Here is a 16,262-nt window from a genome sequence, read left to right as displayed (position 1 = left end):
GCTTACGAATAACGCAAGAAATATTCTGTAAAAGACAAGTTTGGATAAGTTTAGATATTGTGGTTTGACTCCCAATGTTATTTTTTATGCTAGTGTAAACAAAACCGCAAAATTAGTGTCATTGTTTATTTTGGTTTATTTATAAGCAAATTTAAGTAAACATCGTTTATGAAATGTGCACTCTTTCATAACGAAATATTACAACGAAGTATAAAAATACACTTTCTAACATAATCTATGTTCAAGCCCGCTTATGTTATGTCATTTATCTCACGAAAGATGATCTCTAATGTATTGAGCGTAATTGTGGGTACCTGTAGTTTTGTGTATACTTGTTACATCTTGTGCAGGCTAACTTATTTCCTGTCAAGTCATGGCGATAACGAAAATTCATATACAGCGTCAGGTACATACATTTTTGTCAAATAATTGTACTGATTTCTAAGATTAAACTTCTATAAGTTAACTCAATTGTTTTCAGATGACAATGCATCCGAATCTACCTTATGGTTTCTTCTAATAGATATGTTGCTCATTACAATCTTTTCTTTCCAACATTCTCTTATGGCAAATGAATTTGTTAAGCATACTTTCTGTAGACTGCATATTGACCATCTTAGCAGGAGTATTTACAATGCCTGCAGCTCGGCGAGTCTTCATTTCTTGATCAACAATTGGCAGTGTATCTCAGATACAACACTCTGGAAGTTTGAGACTTCCAATGATGTGGTCTGGACAATATTTTCTGGCTTCCATGTGTTTGCTTGGAGCATTATTTATAGTGGTTGTATCATGATGGATATCGCTGAGCTTTGTGGTCTCAAGCAAATATGGTACAAAGTATCCAAAATAAACAGCCCATTGGATAAAAAATCCAGAGAGCTACGCAGATATATGAAACACATGAGGCATCCAAGTTTTACTGGATTCCTTGCAATTTTGTGGATTTATCCTATTATGAGGTGAGATTTTGTGAAGTTTAGTTTAAATCCATATATCTGTAATAGTTTACTTATATTTTATATTTTATATATATATATATATAGATTGACTGAAGTTTAGTTTAAATCCATATATCTGTAATAGTTTACTTATATTTTATATTTTATATATATATATATATAGATTGACTGAAATTTATTATTTTTTGTAATGCTTAAATTGTATGAAATAAATCTTGCAAATAAATAAAATAAAAAAAACTAAAATAAATTTTGCGAATACTTTTTCTTTACAGTGTGGATCGAGTGTTATTGGCCACCATATTGACAGTGTATATGGCATTGTTATGGACAATAGATTCCGAGGATTATAATTATCACGTCAGATATTTTAGACAAAAACAAATAGAATTGTCATAATTACATTTGTCATTTTACTCCATCTAGATTTCTTGTGTCTAACATTTTTTTTTTTCTCATTGATTTCGTATGTGTGTATATATATAACAGATTAATATAAATTAATGAATATTAAAAACATACGTACCTACATAATAAGAGTTTTATATTTTATTTAAAAATCTCAGATTGATATTGTATATATATTAATGTAATTAACTTTGTCAAAGTTACAATTAATAAATAACTTTGTTACTTAATAATATAGCTTTGTTTTCTATATATTGATTTTTGTTTTTATTTAATGTAATAAAATATACGTCTTTATAGTTTTTAGAATATTGGATGATTCAATTTTAATTAGCATCATTCACATAACGGCATAACTCCCTTCAGTCAGTTTGAATTATTTTTCCGTTTTTTTTTATTGCCATTTTCTGTAAAAATTATTGTTTACAATAAAATAATAATTTTTTTTACAAAACATTTATGAAACAGTTATTCCGAAGTTAATGTATAATAAATGCATTTGATATGAAACACATCCGGTATTTCTGAAATGGCGGTGGTTTGTCCGATCTCTCACTTGAAGTCCTTAGCAAATCGAATGCACTATTGGTTAGTCCAATTTGCTTGCAGTCCAGATATCCAATAAGAAAATTCGTCTCCTAGAAACTTCCAACAGGAAATATCAGACTGACAAGCTAGAGGAAGTTCCTCCGTTTCGTGAATGTGTCGCGCGTGTGCATCTCGCGCAAGTATGATTCGTGCTTTCACAGATTCTATGAGAGTGGTTGTGTGGTGCACGTAGACACGGCCTGGCACGTAATTCCGTGGATTTCTCAACCGTTACCATGTCCTCAGGTACGTTCTCGGTCGGCGCGATCGCGAGTCCCGGTGGAGAACTATTTTTTCGTTGTCCAAAGCGATTCCGGGGCGTTGTCCGCGCCCCCGTTCTCGCCTTGCACGTTTGCACCTAACCAAACTCCGCGCGACGTGGTCACCATGCTTTCGATATTACACGAGCTGCTAGGCGCGTTTCGCGCCCACGAGGGCCGCGACGGTATATTCCTCTAACGATACGCTCGCTGTATGTTTTACAGGCAAGAAGAGCAAGAAGAAGAAGGGAGTGACCGTCGATCTATGGTCATTCCTGGCCGAAGGAAATGGGCCGACTCCTAATGTTCCGATGAAATCGTCTAATTGGGCTGATGATGTGGAGGACGACCATGGTAAGTTGAATGGATCATCTTTGTCATAATTTGAGATCAACGATCGAGTGTGCTTCTTAGTTGGTTCTATTAAAAAAAAAAATACATAGACCTTTGTACTAGTTATTAAATGTATTTGTGCATCAGTTTGCATTAGATTATATCTTTAGTATTGTACATTATGCTTATATGTATTCTTGTGCAGAATGTATAAAAAATTATTTTACCATGTTACATTTGTTATAATGATATTTGATTACTTGGAATTTTAAATAGTGAAAATTAGTAACTATTATATAATTCTTTGTCATAATTAATTTTTTATTAGTACTTGTGTAATATAAAAATATGTATCTGTTTTCTTATAATATTGATCTGCTTTCTTATTGTATCAATTAATTTTACAGAAGGATTTTCATCAAGGAGCAACAAAGATCCGGTTATATTGCCGACTGCTCCAAGAGCTGCACGAGGACCAGGGATTGACGAAGAAAACATCCCTACAAATCCTCCTTATGTAGCTTACATAAGTAATCTGCCATACGATGTGGATGAAACTGATTTGGCTGATTTTTTCGCAGATATGAAGGTCTGTTACTTTTGCAAGTATATTATTTTATCATCTATATTTCAGGATTATAATATTACATTTTATAAACAATTAATATATAACAACATAATATATGACAATATAATAACTATTACAATCACGTCACTTTATATATTTTTTAATTATAGATCTATAATATATATTATTGTTGATGATTATGATTTTTTCTGACATTTTTTATCTTTTTTCTAGTTTTAAAAATCAGAAAAAGATAAAGAATAAATTAAACTAAAATTATCAAAGATAATCTACACTGATTGCAATGGACATTATGTTTTCAATATGAATGACGATTTCTCTATAGTTAAATATTCTAAGCAAACTTTTATTTACATTTTATATATAAAATTCAATGAGTCCCAATAAACATTTTCATAATATAATTAATATAAAATCTTACTATATTTTAATTGTACATTTTGATAAAGAAACAAAAATTTATTTACTTTTTTTATAAATCATGCATTTTTTATGCAGATTTCGAGCATGCGTCTGCCAAAAGACGCGAATAAAATTAAGGGCTATGGCTATGTGGAATTTGAAGATCGCCAGAGCCTAATTGATGCCCTTTCTATGACAAATACGGTAAAAACAAATAGTACTTAATAATACTTATCGTTAAAAAATTACGTTGAAAATAATGTCATTTATCTTTCCATGTAGACCATCAAGACGAGACGAGTGAGAATCGAAGTCTCAAATAGCACCAACGATGATCGTCGAGGTGGTAGGATGGGCAGGGACAATCGTCGAGACAATTATGACGATCCAGAACGCACATCCGGCGACTGGAGGAGCGGGCCGCGCGAAGATCTGTTGGACACAGAGTCCTATCGCAGCCGATACGATAGAGACCGATTTGACAACAGAGATCGACGAGACGATAGAGAAAGTACAAAAATTTTACTTTTTCCTTAGGTTTAAATAACCTTTAGATTTTTGACGTTAGCCATAAAAAAAATATACGAGGTGATTTTCGGGATTGAACCTGGGACTTTCTGATTACAATCGACTGTTTTCGCACAGAGCCACGTGTTATCCCATTTTAATAAAGATAAATTCTCGAAAGATCATCTTACAATCGAGAAATATTTATTTTTTATTTACCAGGATATGAAGATAACAAGCCAGGTGCATGGCGCGAGAGAGACAGCAACGATAAAGGATCCTCGTTTAGAGAAAGGGGTGGCTTCAGAGATGATAGCAAGGACAGGGACAGGGACAAAGACAGGGACTGGAATCGCTTTGGTGATAGAGGGAGAAGCAAAGACAGAGATGGAGACAAGAGCAGTAGTTTCGGGCCACGTCGCAATTACGGTGACTCTTCCGATTGGGATCGCGATCGTCGACAGGACCGAGATCCGAAACGTAAGTGTACAATTGTTTGATATAATACATGAAAGATATATCTCAATTACCGATATCTTTATTCAATTATGCTTATTTAGCCGAGTCGCGACAAAGACCGAAACTGCAACTACAGCCTCGCACGAAACCCGTCGAGCCCATCGTAGTTGCGGAAGATTCGACAGCTAAGGAAAGCACCGACGAACCGACGAAATCAACGACAAGTTCAGAATCGACTCAACGACCGCCAGCTGCTGCGCCCGTGCCAGCAGCAAATATTTTCGGTGCTGCTAAACCTGTAGATACCACTGCCCGCGAACGAGAGATAGAAGAGCGTCTCGCCAAGTCTTACGCGGAATCACGATCCCGAGAAGAAACGTACGTATAGTGTACAGAATGTCCCGAAATTATTAGATTAACACACATTTTGCTCGAAATTTCCACAAATTAAATTATGTAATTTTTACATAAAAAATCTCATGTTGTACTTTCGTTAAATTTGCATGAGATGTATCTATTCAAAACTTTTGACGCGTTTTCTTTCCAGGGATACTAAGGAACGCAGAGATGGTACTTGGGGTCGACGTAATGGCGTAAGTATTTTGAATCGAGCGCAAAGAATATATCTGTAATTATAAAAAGTAAAGTTAAATAACTTCCGTTTCCAGGAAGGACGCGATGATAAAGACAAGGAGCGCGACAAAGATAAAGACAAAGAAAAGGAAAGAGGGCGGCCAGCATGGCGATCAGAAGAGGATAGAGGTGCTCGACTTGAGAGGTCTGCGCCACGATCTCAACCGACTCCTACTCGTTCTGGTAAGCTACTTTCGTTTTTAAACTCTTTCACAAAATTTATTTGAAGACATGATATATGAGACTTATATTTTTAAAGTAGAGGAGCAAAGTGGATCCAAATCATCATCTGCTTCGCGTTCTGGACCACCGACATCCAAAGGACCTCAGAAGTCCATTGAGAAAGATACTCGTGCAGCGGAAAGGTATCAACGGAAAGAAAATATAGATATTTTATATACGCAAGATTTGAATTTACCTGTATTTTATTTACTTTTGCTTGCAGGGATCGCAAAGATAAAGACAAAGAGAAAGATGAAATCAGTAGAATGCCGAAAGCTAAGGACGAACAAGCTCCAGTGAGTAGAATTAATTAATATTGAAAGTATATATCGATTAATAGTTGCAGCGCATTAAATTTTCTGTTTTCTTTTTAAAAAGAATTTTGTAGCTTCCAACAAATATTCTATGCTACCTGATGATGTGGATCCCGACAATTTCGATGAATAGTCTTAATTGATTACAATTTGCATCACACATCTACTAAATTGTGCCACATGCAATACACAATTATGCGTATTATCATTTGTTTTACTTCTATTATTGCATGGATTTGTCGTAAACCAGGTGTTGCGCTCTTGGTATTACTTTATTGGAATTATTGTTGATTTGTATTTAATCTCTATTTTAATATTCTCAATAACTATATTTCTATATCAACTTATATATTTACTTCATTTTCGGCACGAAAAATTTTGGCATTGTTAAGTCACAATGTCGCAAATTTCTCGTGATTACCGAGTGAATTACATCAAACTTTTTGTATGATTCCAAGAATAATTACACTGTATATGAGGTGTAGCAATTGGAACTTTATACATTATACTTAATCCGCTGTACAGTAATTGTACGATACGACTCGTTTACATGTAATATAACAATGCCAATATAGAAGGAAATTAAAATAATAAGTATATGGGAACACAAATGTTACGTTGCACTTTAATTCCTGTTTCTCCCCGCATTAATTCTCCTGTGCATTCATATATGTTGGAAACAATTTGAAATCGAAAGATAAAAAAAAATGCTTGTAAAAATATATACGTAGAGACTTGACTTGACGCAAATATGCTTTTATAATAAATGTTCATATTGTTAATAATCATATTTTTATAATAATTATATATGTATAAAAATTATTATGTATTTATACATTCTCAGAATATATTATATATACATGGTACATTATTAATTCTAACTCCTACTGCTGTTGAGTAGTCTGTGCTAATTGACGTAATTGCTTTAATACAGTTTCAAGCAATTTCTTTTTATCCCTTTCGCTTTTCTTTAACACAGAGAACACCGTTTTCTTATCAGACTCTTTCAACCTGTAAAAACATGTCTGCTGATAAAGAAATACACAATACACATGCAAAATGAAAGTACAGATAACATATAATACACACTTTTCCAGCAAAAGCACAGCCATATTAGGAGTTACTAAATCATATTTACTAGAATCATGACCATAATCATGAAAGTAAGTAGGCCAGTCCCAACTCATAAATAAATCTAGTAACTGTCGTAACTGTGAGAAGTATTGCAACAAGGTTCCTTCTGGCAGACCAACAACTGGCTCAGAAGCAGCAAATTCTGAAAATTATAATAATTTAAATTTTTATGTTCTCAAAAACATGTTTTATGATAAAATAATATAATGAAAAATATAATGATTTACGTTCGCATTGTATCGTATCCAAATTGACTTGTTGCAATGCGCCCATAGATATCTGTTTTACATCTTCGCTAATCAATATGCCTAATATGGCTTTTGCGATGTGAGAACATGCGGATTTGCATGCCACTTGAGCTACTTCATCCTGAGGTATTAATTATCGATTATTGTCTGGAAATCACACATACATACAACTGCATTGTATCGCAATATTTACGGGTAAATTAGTGAAACACGTAAATGTGCTCTGCAAGAATGCAATAAGATCTGTGATGAATCCCGATGCATGTCCTTGAGGTTCCGCCAAGTTCCAATCGTAATTTTCCAACTCTAAAAATTCATCCAGCTTATTCTTCAATTTATCACAAATCTGCTTTTCGGCATCATCTCGTGCGACCCGAAACATAGCAGATTCCACACCCATGCAACTTAATTGGCCTTGATGCGGTGTGCTAAAAAATTTAGATATACTTAATGGCTATTTTACTTAATACAAAAAAAAGTATTAAATATTTACCCAGTAATATTAGTCACAAATTCTTCTAAATACTTCGTAGACTTCTCAAGATAGCCTGTATTTATTATAATTTGTACTACTTGCAAGAGTGCTAAAGATGGTTTACGAAATAAGGATGACAAGCATCCGCTAAACGTTCTTGTTAATAACAAATTTGTTGATTTGCATATCATCTCATCAATCTCTGTTTGCGTAAAGTTCAAGTCCTCTGAGAATTTTAGACAAGCGTAAATAAATTCTTTTACTTGCTGATAAACCTTTGGTACCATATCGGAAAATGGAAATTTCTTCGGAAATTCAGCTTTTTGCAACTCCTCATCGTGGTAAGGAAATAGATTTAAAACTTCGTCGTATTCCGTTTGCGTTGTAACCTGGACCAAATGACTGAGTAAATAAATAATTTAGAAGACAAATGTTTCATAAGTATAAATGATAATTACTTGAATTGGCAAGAAACTATCTTCGTCCAAAATATCCCTGAACACTTGAACCCAATGTTGCATCAACACTTCGTTGTAATGTACTCTAATTTCTTGTAACAAATCACATAACTGTTCTACGGCATAGCCGTAATCCTATTTATACACAACAGGAAAAATAGCTCAAGTTACATATGCATATATATGAACAATGGAAGATAAATGCACTTTTGCTTACCCTTAGAGTAGTATTGAATAACATAATAAGATTTTTGATTTTTAGTATAAGTGTAGCGTCTGTACAGTAAGCCTTAAAAATTTATAAATTTTCTTATATTAATTATAATTGGCATAAATTATGACTCATAATATAAAATATAACTGCATGTAATAATTTACCGAATGTGTACGTAAAGCATTTACTATGGTGGACAATGCCATGGTCCAAAGTTCATCCAAATACGCGCGAGTAGCTAATCCATTACCTGTATTCAATATATGATCCTCTACCACAAAGAAACCAATGATACCGTGTAGGTAAGTTTGATATCCGACTATACTCTCGTGCTAAAAGAAAATAACTCGTTACTGAAACATGAATACAGACAAAACAGTATTCGGCGAGTAAATTTACCATATTGATGGGTGGTTGCAAAACTAGCCTAGCTTGCTGCTTTCTTTGTTGCCTATAGTACGTTTTAAAAGTTTCTCCTTCCCGGAGCACAGTATAAATATGCATACATCGATATACGGGACTGAAATCCATTAAATCTTGGGCGCTTAGTTCCTCCTCGACTTCGTTTGACTGATTCATGTGAGATCTTTTTTTCTTTCTTCCTGTGATTTCTGCCTCAGTCGCCAACTGTTCAGCGGTCTAATAAAACATGTCAAAATTGATAAATTATATATAAATAATAGGTCTGTCTGAACACATGTTGTACAGGATGTTCAGTAATAAGTAAGAAAAAAATTAGAGTGATTTTAGATGATAAAATAATAAAATAAGAAAAAAATAAAAATCAATAAAAATTACTATTATGGCTTTATTTTTTGATTAAGTTTAAATATTCACACGCTTTAAGCAGTTTTTACATAAATGTTTAAACGTTTATAATTAAAAAACAAAATCTAATTATTTTTTTATTTTTGATTTTTATTTTATTTTACCATTTAGAATCTCTTCTTAAATTTTCTCCCATCTGTTGCCAGATACCGTGTATAATATAGATAAGTAAAAATTTTTTTAATTACTCACATGCCTCATTGCAACTTCTCCAATTTTTGGCGAATGTTTTCTGATATTTTCTAGAAAATCTCGTAGATCAGACATAGATGCATCCTTTATATTCTCGCGCAATCTAGAACAAGAAATACAATTATACAATATTTTTACAAAAGGTATACGATAATACTTGAGAAAGATTTTTTCAATCAAACTTACTGTGGAATTTGTTGTGTGATTTGAGATGAAAACCTATAATTCGTAACTTTCGGTAGATCATGATGCTCCAACTGCTCCAGCGTTTTCAAGGCTGGATAATAACGTTTATCTTTCAATTGTTTCTGTAACTTTGCATATGCGGCTAAGACAGGAAGGCACATAGTGAGACTGTCTACAGCAGCTGCCATGTTGCTTTCGATTTTACGAGCTTTCACAAGTTCCTCGCCCTTCTCAATCACTTTGGTGGATGTAGCGGTGATGCATTTATCAAGCTCCAATATTTCTGCCTGTATAGCAAGGTTAAATAAATCATTAAAAAGTGTCTTACTATTAAATATTAGCGCTGTTACTTCTGAGAACTTTGAATATTCAAACTTTTGAAGTTTAAGGTGCCTTTGAAGCTTTAAAATACATATATTCATGCAAATGGTGAATTTATTCAAGAAATGCTAAAAATATAAATAAAAAGTATATATATATATATATATATATATATATATAAGAATAATAAACTATTAAAGCTTCAAAACTTAGACCTTTTAATATTTTAATACTGAAATTTTAAAGTTTGAATGTCAAAGTCTTTAAAGCAAATCAACTAGTCCTATTAAAAAGTATTGCTGTGTCAAAGTTACATTGAATGTCAGTTACTGTTGTCGATTATTTTCGAAGAGTGATAAAAACTAACATTCAATTGTTGCGCCTGTGAGCGAACTTGCAAAAGCTCCCGGATAGAATCAATAAATCCCTGATAGTGATGATTGCACATCCTTTCGATGTCCTTGTCGTGAGCTTTGATACGATCGTCGAGCTTTTCCATAAATTTTTGATGCTCGTGGCCATCGTAAATCGCTCTGCAACATAAATCAAACATGATAATTTCTGTTGTCATCTTTTAGTTGTAATCAAATTTCTTAGTTACACGGCTCATTATTTGCATTCTAGATAGCTATTATGTTCCACAACTTCCTCCTTAGGTGAAAAGTAAAATAGTAAAAATTTTCATTTTTTATATTTTTATCCTAGGCAAAAAATAGCATGATCGCCACTTTGACAATACCTGAAAACGAGACCAATACTATTAGCGTCGGTTGATTCTATCTCATAAAGTAGATACTCGTGCTTCGGCACCATCGACGCTAAGAGATTCGGTGACAAATTAATTGACATTTCGAGTCGCGATTGTAAATTCGCTCGAGGGTGTGAGTTATACGCGGTGGGTACTTCTGTAATGTCACCCCTCTTTAAAACCACCCCCTCGAGTGCGCATATGCGAACCACGAGCTCGTCGCATCTGCGTGAAGGGGGTGGATTTTAATTGGATGGGCGCGTACTTCCTACATTTTAAACCTCCACAATCCCATTCAGTTAAATTTATTTCGCTTACCGGAACGTTGGGCCCAGATAGTCGTCGATGCCCTCGATCTCCTGGATCAGAATATCGTACCGCTGCATCACGTCGCCGAATTCGAGGATAGCGAAGCTATCAAGTGACAAGTTTGACAAACTCGACCGACCACGAGTGTCTCATCCACGTCAGACAGCGTTTTTCGAGTTACGGCTTTACTATTTATTGTCAGCTCTAGTGGCAACGGATACACCATGTTATTCCAATTTCATCTTTGACGACAATGATCTCATAACTCATAACAAAAATACAGTTTTCTCATAACCTATATCACCGAAGTTTCTTGCCGTTGAGGCGTCGTTTTGCACTTTTTGCAACCACGCGGTGCTACACCGCCAGCTCGAAGGCCTGTTCTTTTTAGCTAAACTAGCTGCACTAGTTCAGAGTTTATCTTTCTTCTTTTAACGTGAAGGGAAAAAGATAAACTGTGAACTAGTGCAGTCAGTTCAGCTAAAAAGAACAGATCTGATGAATTAAAAAACTCACTCTAGCTAGAGGAACATGAGGTTATAACTAGGAAGTTGTCAGCATTGCTCAGCCTGACTGCTATATATATAGAGCTTTATGACGACGAGCCATACGTCAAAGATGGCGGAACTGATTGCGATACCGTTGAAGAAGCCGTCCGATGTCGATGTCGTGAAGCCGCTCACCAATGTCATCCGATCGACATACAGCGGCACAGGTAAAGATTATGCGGACGCCATCGCAGAGTTCAGCAAGCTGCGGAACAACGCTCTATGGCGTGCCTTCGAGAAGTACGAGAGCTCTTTACAGGTTATCTACAGGTACATGAGTCATCTTTCTATCTCAATTATTCTTTCAATTATTGCGTGCGACGGCTGGACCACGTCATGATTTCTTAAACGGAACGTTCGACGTATTTCGCTCGTCGTCTCTCCGCGGTCCCGAGCCGTTCACATCGATGAATTCGTGGTGGGTAACGAACGATATTCGATCGGCTCGATTTATCTACATAAAACATGATGGAATGCTCATGACTCTTCCTTCTTCTCATTTCTTTTTTTTTTGAAGAGCAGTGTTCGTAGCCAGATCTTAAATTAAAGATCAGATTGGATCTTAAGTGGTCTTCCGTCCAGTCACTGTAAAGACTGCACAGCATCTTGAAATCGTACTTATGATAATTTAAAATGTAAGATTGGACTATGAATATCACCCTAAAATACTTTAAAAAAATTTAGGAAGTCCAAAGATCTTTGTGGATTTTATTAGATTTGAAGGTTTAAAAGTATACAGATAAAATGTTATTATATATTTTATCACAGTTTGGCTTTAACAGAATTTAATTCTTTGTGTAGAGCAGATTTAAAATTGAAAAAGATAGAGTTAGATCTTGGAAATATATGGAAAGAAGATCTTGTTATTTCCTTTAATTAAGAAGTTTGACAGTCATCAAAATAATTTTAATGTATTAATAATTTGTTTTTTCACTATAGAATTGGGTGATGTAAATAAAGTTTTTGCATAATTATGTTTTATATTTTATATAAAAAATTTGAAATGGAGCATTATCATATGTCTTTATTTGCAGCTATTATGATCAATTATGCGCTCTGGAAGGGAAAATCCCTGCTCATGAATTACAAATACCATTCAAATGGAAAGATGCCTTTGATCGTACGATTTTTGGAGGAAAACTTAGTTTGAGTAAGTAAAAATGTAGTTATCTTACAAATCTTTATGAAATTTGAATCGTTTGAGAGCCATTTAAAGCAATTGGTAAATATATAGCAGTTTTGAGTAATCTTTAGATTAAGATTGCATATTAGAATTATAGATAAGATAAGGTGATATGTTTTACTGGAATTTTTGTATGTCAATAAAAATGCGATCAGTATTACTTTTAATACTGTTTTATGTAGCGATCAGTACATTGGCATACGAAAAAGTATGTGTGCTCTTCAATATCGCTGCTTTGCAAAGTTCTGTGGCAGCTACCCAGTCCTTGGACAGTGATGAAGGATTAAAGCTGTCAGCTAAATTATTTCAGGTTCGCATTTTTGTCCTTCTACATTATTAATATTCTTTATGATGTGTTTAATGTTTATTCATTCTTCTCATAGCAATCGGCTGGAATATTTAATCATCTGAAGGGAAACGTTATGATGGCGATTCAGCAAGAACCGACACCTGATATTAGCCCAGAAACACTCGGAGCGTTGAGCGCTTTAATGCTCGCGCAAGCACAAGAGATATTCGTTCACAAAGCGATCCATGATTCCATGAAGGATGGTATTGTTGCTAGACTGGCGGCGCAGGCGGAAGAACTGTACGCGGACGCTCTGAAACTATTCCAAAAGGAAATCTTTCGTGCGTTTTGGGATAAGGAATGGGTGCCATTGGTTAGTACATTGAGATGATTTACAGAATCACTTTTATACATTATTATAAATAAATGTTATCACAGATCGCGGGTAAACAAGCTGGTTACCGTGCCATGGCTGAATTTCATCAATCGCTTGTATGCAAAAGTAATAAAACTATTGGAGAAGAAATTGCTAGATTGGAGGTAATTCCAATATTATCTAAAATTATTTATTTCATTAACGTTTTCATTGTCATTGACAATACGTTGATATTTCCAGCATGCCGTGGAGTTGTTTAAAGCTGCTCAACAGAGATCGAATAAACCAAATCTGTTCCAAGATTACGCCAACAAGGCACAAAGAAATCTGACAGAGGTGAAGAAGGATAATGATTTTATATATCACGAAAGAATTCCAGATATTAAGCATGTAGAGGCTATAGGAAAAGCAAGCGTTGCTAAACTACTTCCGCTACCTGAAATATTTAGTACCGATTTCAAAGGTTTGCGATGTTGATTTTGCACGAGAAGACGCCCTTTTCATAACGTTAACTATATTGATACATGTTCACAGATTTATTCGTCGAGTTGTTGCCCCTTAATGTACGCCACGCATTGTCGGCCTACGAGAATCGTCGTAATGAACTCGTTAATTACGAAATTTCGAATCTTCGTGAAATGACTCAACTCCTAAATAGGTACATATTTGAAGTATAATGCGATTTTTATCGTCGAGCCATCGATTCTTCATTAAATATTTTTATTGTGTATGTAGCGTTTTAGCAAGCTTGAACTTGCCAGCCGCTATAGAAGATACGAGTGGTACGGAAATACCACAATCGCTATTGGATAAAGCAGTTCGCGTACGAGAATCAGGTGGAATAAACGCTTTGGAAGCATCTATGAGAGAATTGCCGGATTTATTGCAGCGTAATAAAGAACTTTTAGATGAGGTAAAAAAGATGATGCATATTTTTTTTTACAAAAGTTCTTTAAAAGTGTTGCATTATTTTTTACATCATCTTTTACAGTCTGAAAGAATGCTGCAGGAAGAACGTGAGTCTGACGACCAGTTAAGAGAGCAATTCAAAGAACGTTGGAAGCGGACACCAAGTGCCCGATTGACGGAACAATTTACTAACAATTTACAAAAATATCGTGAAATTATAAATAACGCAGTTTCTGCTGACAAGGTAAAGATTCAAAGAGAGAAAACAAAACTTCATTAATCTTACGAGTGTTCCATTGTATTGATCCGTACATAGGTAGTTCGTGAGAAATATGAAAGCCATAAAGAAGGGATCGAAATCCTAAGTTTAGATGAGGACGAACTTTCAAGTGCTATTCCACAGGGATCTGCTCTCCAAGAAAGTAATGCTGTTATGAAACTTAGGAAATTAATGGAAGATGTAAGTAAAAAAAATTATAAGGACAATCGCAATAAACGGATTTATACATTTTAATTTTTTGCATTTTAATTATTATGGAGCTTTTTTTTTTTGTTAGGTAGCCACATTGAAATCTGTACGAGACACCATCGAAAATGAATTTAAATTCGCTGCCAATGATATGAAGACAACGTTCCTTTCGGCATTGGCCAAAGATGGCGCGATCGATGAACCAAATATATCTGTCGAGAGTTTGGGAAAGTGTTATGGGCCTTTGCAGAAGCAAGTACGAGAAAGTATAGCACAACAGGAAAAATTAGTTGCTGAAATTCAAGTATGTAGCCGATATTAGTATGACGGATTTTTCAAAATCAGAGGTGTGAACAAGACGGAAACATGTACAAAAATCTGCGATTGTTTTAGAGTTGCCATACAGAATTTACAAACGAGCAAGCTGGTAGCGGCAGTGCGCGAGAAGCGATGCTTTGTAAACTGGCTTCTGCTTATGATGCATTTAAAGAGCTAAAGAACAATCTAGTAGAAGGGGCTAAATTTTATAATGATTTAACGCAGGTACATTTATTTCTCTTACTATTTATGTTTGCTTTTACCTTTGTCGACGTTATTTAAACAATTTATGTCTTTCGGTAGCTACTCGTGGTTTTCCAAAATAAGATATCCGACTTCTGTTTCGCACGAAAAACTGAAAAGGAAGAACTCTTGAAAGATTTAACTACGAATTTGAGTCAGACCGGTCCCGCTACAACACCGAGTATTCCATCTCATCACGGCAGTGGTATGGATAACTGTTACGTTAATTGATTTTGTTTACGCGTGCTAATTCGAGTGAATATTGAACTCTCTTTGAAAAAAAGGTCCTCCTGGCATAAATCCAACAGAAGCCGCCACATCGTCGCCGCAGCTGCCTTATCCAGTCCAACATCAAGGTGGTATGCCTATACCTTACGGTGCTGCACCGACAACGCCGTATCCTGTTGTAACCGCGCCGTATGCTCCTCCACCGTTGCCGACGACGTACAATCCATATGCTACAATGCCATATCCTACACAAGGTATAAATGGAGATCTCGTAGTTTTATCTGTAATATGTTCAAAAAGCATATATAAAATTGTTGATTTTTTAGGAGGATACAATCCATACCAGAGTATGCCTCAAGCTCCATATGGAGGTTTCGCTACGTTACCACGTTACGGTGGCACTCAACCACCACCGCATGGTCAAAACCCATGGTAAACTATACAGACAGGCGGTATTAGCGTATACTGCGATTTGAAATATAATCGTATATCACGCATATTTTATATATAAATTCTAGAAAAAACTGCAATTAACCAACATTGGGGTGATGATGTTGCGTGTAATTCAAGGGAATTTGCGTTTACTAATTGTTACACGTTTCGCCGTATCGAGTCCTTTATCTAGTACAGATTGATCGTTGATATTTGTTACGCTTTAAGCTTCATCAATTTTGTGTAGAGGGCATATTATCAATTTATAAATATATTTTGTAAAATAAATTGAACATATAGAACTTATTTTCACCTAAATCACCTGGATCAAAAGATCTCGATGCGTCGACTAGCAATAAAATGACTTTCAAGTACGCTACGTTGGTACAAAAGCGCGTGTATTACATTTTTAGTGAAGATATTTGTTATAGTAATATATGATGTATATCTTTTGTACAGGATGTATACATCGTATAT

General features: G+C 34.8%; 4 protein-coding genes across 8 annotated transcripts; 3 read left to right on the top strand and 1 right to left on the bottom strand.

Annotated features, from left to right (window-relative positions):
• The first annotated feature begins 17 nt into the window (after window positions 1-17).
• LOC105205710 (nurim homolog) lies at window positions 18-1,496 on the top strand. Its single transcript, XM_011175191.3, has 3 exons — window positions 18-406; window positions 482-962; window positions 1,238-1,496. The coding sequence occupies exons 1-3, from the start codon at window positions 238-240 to the stop codon at window positions 1,359-1,361; spliced, it is 774 nt and encodes a 257-aa protein (XP_011173493.1). The 5' UTR covers window positions 18-237; the 3' UTR covers window positions 1,362-1,496.
• Window positions 1,497-2,053: 557 nt separating this feature from the next.
• Window positions 2,054-6,288, top strand: LOC105205711 (eukaryotic translation initiation factor 4B). 2 transcript variants are annotated; one of them, XM_026131945.2, is made up of 12 exons: window positions 2,054-2,204; window positions 2,444-2,572; window positions 2,959-3,140; window positions 3,639-3,746; window positions 3,825-4,053; window positions 4,272-4,529; window positions 4,610-4,886; window positions 5,056-5,101; window positions 5,177-5,324; window positions 5,404-5,506; window positions 5,587-5,659; window positions 5,742-6,288. In XM_026131945.2, the coding sequence occupies exons 1-12, from the start codon at window positions 2,195-2,197 to the stop codon at window positions 5,808-5,810; spliced, it is 1,632 nt and encodes a 543-aa protein (XP_025987730.2). In that variant the 5' UTR covers window positions 2,054-2,194; the 3' UTR covers window positions 5,811-6,288. The 2 variants fall into 2 exon arrangements, with proteins under 2 accessions (XP_025987730.2, XP_011173494.2); XM_011175192.3 differs by having other exon boundaries at window positions 5,401-5,506.
• A 164-nt stretch (window positions 6,289-6,452) lies between these two features.
• Window positions 6,453-11,246, bottom strand: LOC105205712 (exocyst complex component 6B). 3 transcript variants are annotated; one of them, XM_011175194.3, is made up of 14 exons: window positions 11,086-11,246; window positions 10,800-10,994; window positions 10,101-10,266; window positions 9,413-9,699; window positions 9,227-9,329; window positions 8,606-8,845; window positions 8,371-8,538; window positions 8,210-8,281; window positions 7,993-8,127; window positions 7,553-7,923; window positions 7,253-7,487; window positions 7,039-7,180; window positions 6,767-6,953; window positions 6,453-6,688 (listed from the first exon to the last, which is right to left on the bottom strand). In XM_011175194.3, the coding sequence occupies exons 2-14, from the start codon at window positions 10,865-10,867 to the stop codon at window positions 6,562-6,564; spliced, it is 2,301 nt and encodes a 766-aa protein (XP_011173496.1). In that variant the 5' UTR covers window positions 10,868-10,994; window positions 11,086-11,246; the 3' UTR covers window positions 6,453-6,561. The 3 variants fall into 3 exon arrangements, with proteins under 3 accessions (XP_011173496.1, XP_011173495.1, XP_025987729.1); XM_011175193.3 differs by having other exon boundaries at window positions 10,800-11,233; XM_026131944.2 differs by lacking the exons at window positions 10,800-10,994; window positions 11,086-11,246 and adding an exon at window positions 10,473-10,679.
• A 135-nt stretch (window positions 11,247-11,381) lies between these two features.
• On the top strand, window positions 11,382-16,078 carry LOC105205713 (programmed cell death 6-interacting protein). 2 transcript variants are annotated; one of them, XM_011175196.3, is made up of 15 exons: window positions 11,382-11,608; window positions 12,373-12,488; window positions 12,704-12,831; window positions 12,905-13,183; window positions 13,249-13,350; window positions 13,427-13,649; window positions 13,721-13,844; window positions 13,922-14,099; window positions 14,178-14,339; window positions 14,412-14,555; window positions 14,653-14,868; window positions 14,958-15,107; window positions 15,186-15,330; window positions 15,434-15,607; window positions 15,680-16,078. In XM_011175196.3, exons 1-15 carry the CDS (start codon window positions 11,385-11,387, stop codon window positions 15,787-15,789), a joined length of 2,475 nt encoding a protein of 824 aa, XP_011173498.2. In that variant the 5' UTR covers window positions 11,382-11,384; the 3' UTR covers window positions 15,790-16,078. The 2 variants fall into 2 exon arrangements, with proteins under 2 accessions (XP_011173498.2, XP_011173497.2); XM_011175195.3 differs by having other exon boundaries at window positions 15,410-15,607.
• Window positions 16,079-16,262: the final 184 nt, after the last annotated feature.

The sequence above is a fragment of the Solenopsis invicta genome, chromosome 5 (assembly GCF_016802725.1).
Source record: "Solenopsis invicta isolate M01_SB chromosome 5, UNIL_Sinv_3.0, whole genome shotgun sequence".
NCBI lineage: Eukaryota > Metazoa > Arthropoda > Insecta > Hymenoptera > Formicidae > Solenopsis > Solenopsis invicta.
This window is presented reverse-complemented; position numbering and strand designations above follow the sequence as displayed.

What these genes read in the sequence shown, in the direction of transcription:
- LOC105205710 (XM_011175191.3), top strand. Translation starts at nt 238, where the DNA reads ATGTTCAAGCCCGCTTATGTTATGTCATTTATCTCACGAAAGATGATC. An exon ending in AAATTCATATACAGCGTCAG is followed by an intron (nt 407 to 481) that starts GTACATACATTT and finishes AATTGTTTTCAG; the next exon opens with ATGACAATGCATCCGAATCT. An exon ending in TGGATTTATCCTATTATGAG is followed by an intron (nt 963 to 1,237) that starts GTGAGATTTTGT and finishes TTTTCTTTACAG; the next exon opens with TGTGGATCGAGTGTTATTGG.
- LOC105205711 (XM_011175192.3), top strand. An exon ending in CTTGGGGTCGACGTAATGGC is followed by an intron (nt 5,102 to 5,176) that starts GTAAGTATTTTG and finishes TTCCGTTTCCAG; the next exon opens with GAAGGACGCGATGATAAAGA. An exon ending in ACCGACTCCTACTCGTTCTG is followed by an intron (nt 5,325 to 5,400) that starts GTAAGCTACTTT and finishes ATATTTTTAAAG; the next exon opens with TAGAGGAGCAAAGTGGATCC.
- LOC105205712 (XM_026131944.2), bottom strand. Translation starts at nt 10,582, where the DNA reads ATGTCAATTAATTTGTCACCGAATCTCTTAGCGTCGATGGTGCCGAAG. An exon ending in GAGAAGTTGCAATGAGGCAT is followed by an intron (nt 8,846 to 9,226) that starts GTGAGTAATTAA and finishes ATGTTTTATTAG; the next exon opens with ACCGCTGAACAGTTGGCGAC. An exon ending in GCTGTGCTTTTGCTGGAAAA is followed by an intron (nt 6,689 to 6,766) that starts GTGTGTATTATA and finishes ATGTTTTTACAG; the next exon opens with GTTGAAAGAGTCTGATAAGA.
- LOC105205713 (XM_011175195.3), top strand. Translation starts at nt 11,385, where the DNA reads ATGACGACGAGCCATACGTCAAAGATGGCGGAACTGATTGCGATACCG. An exon ending in TTTATAATGATTTAACGCAG is followed by an intron (nt 15,108 to 15,185) that starts GTACATTTATTT and finishes GTCTTTCGGTAG; the next exon opens with CTACTCGTGGTTTTCCAAAA. An exon ending in TCCATCTCATCACGGCAGTG is followed by an intron (nt 15,331 to 15,409) that starts GTATGGATAACT and finishes TTTGAAAAAAAG; the next exon opens with GTCCTCCTGGCATAAATCCA.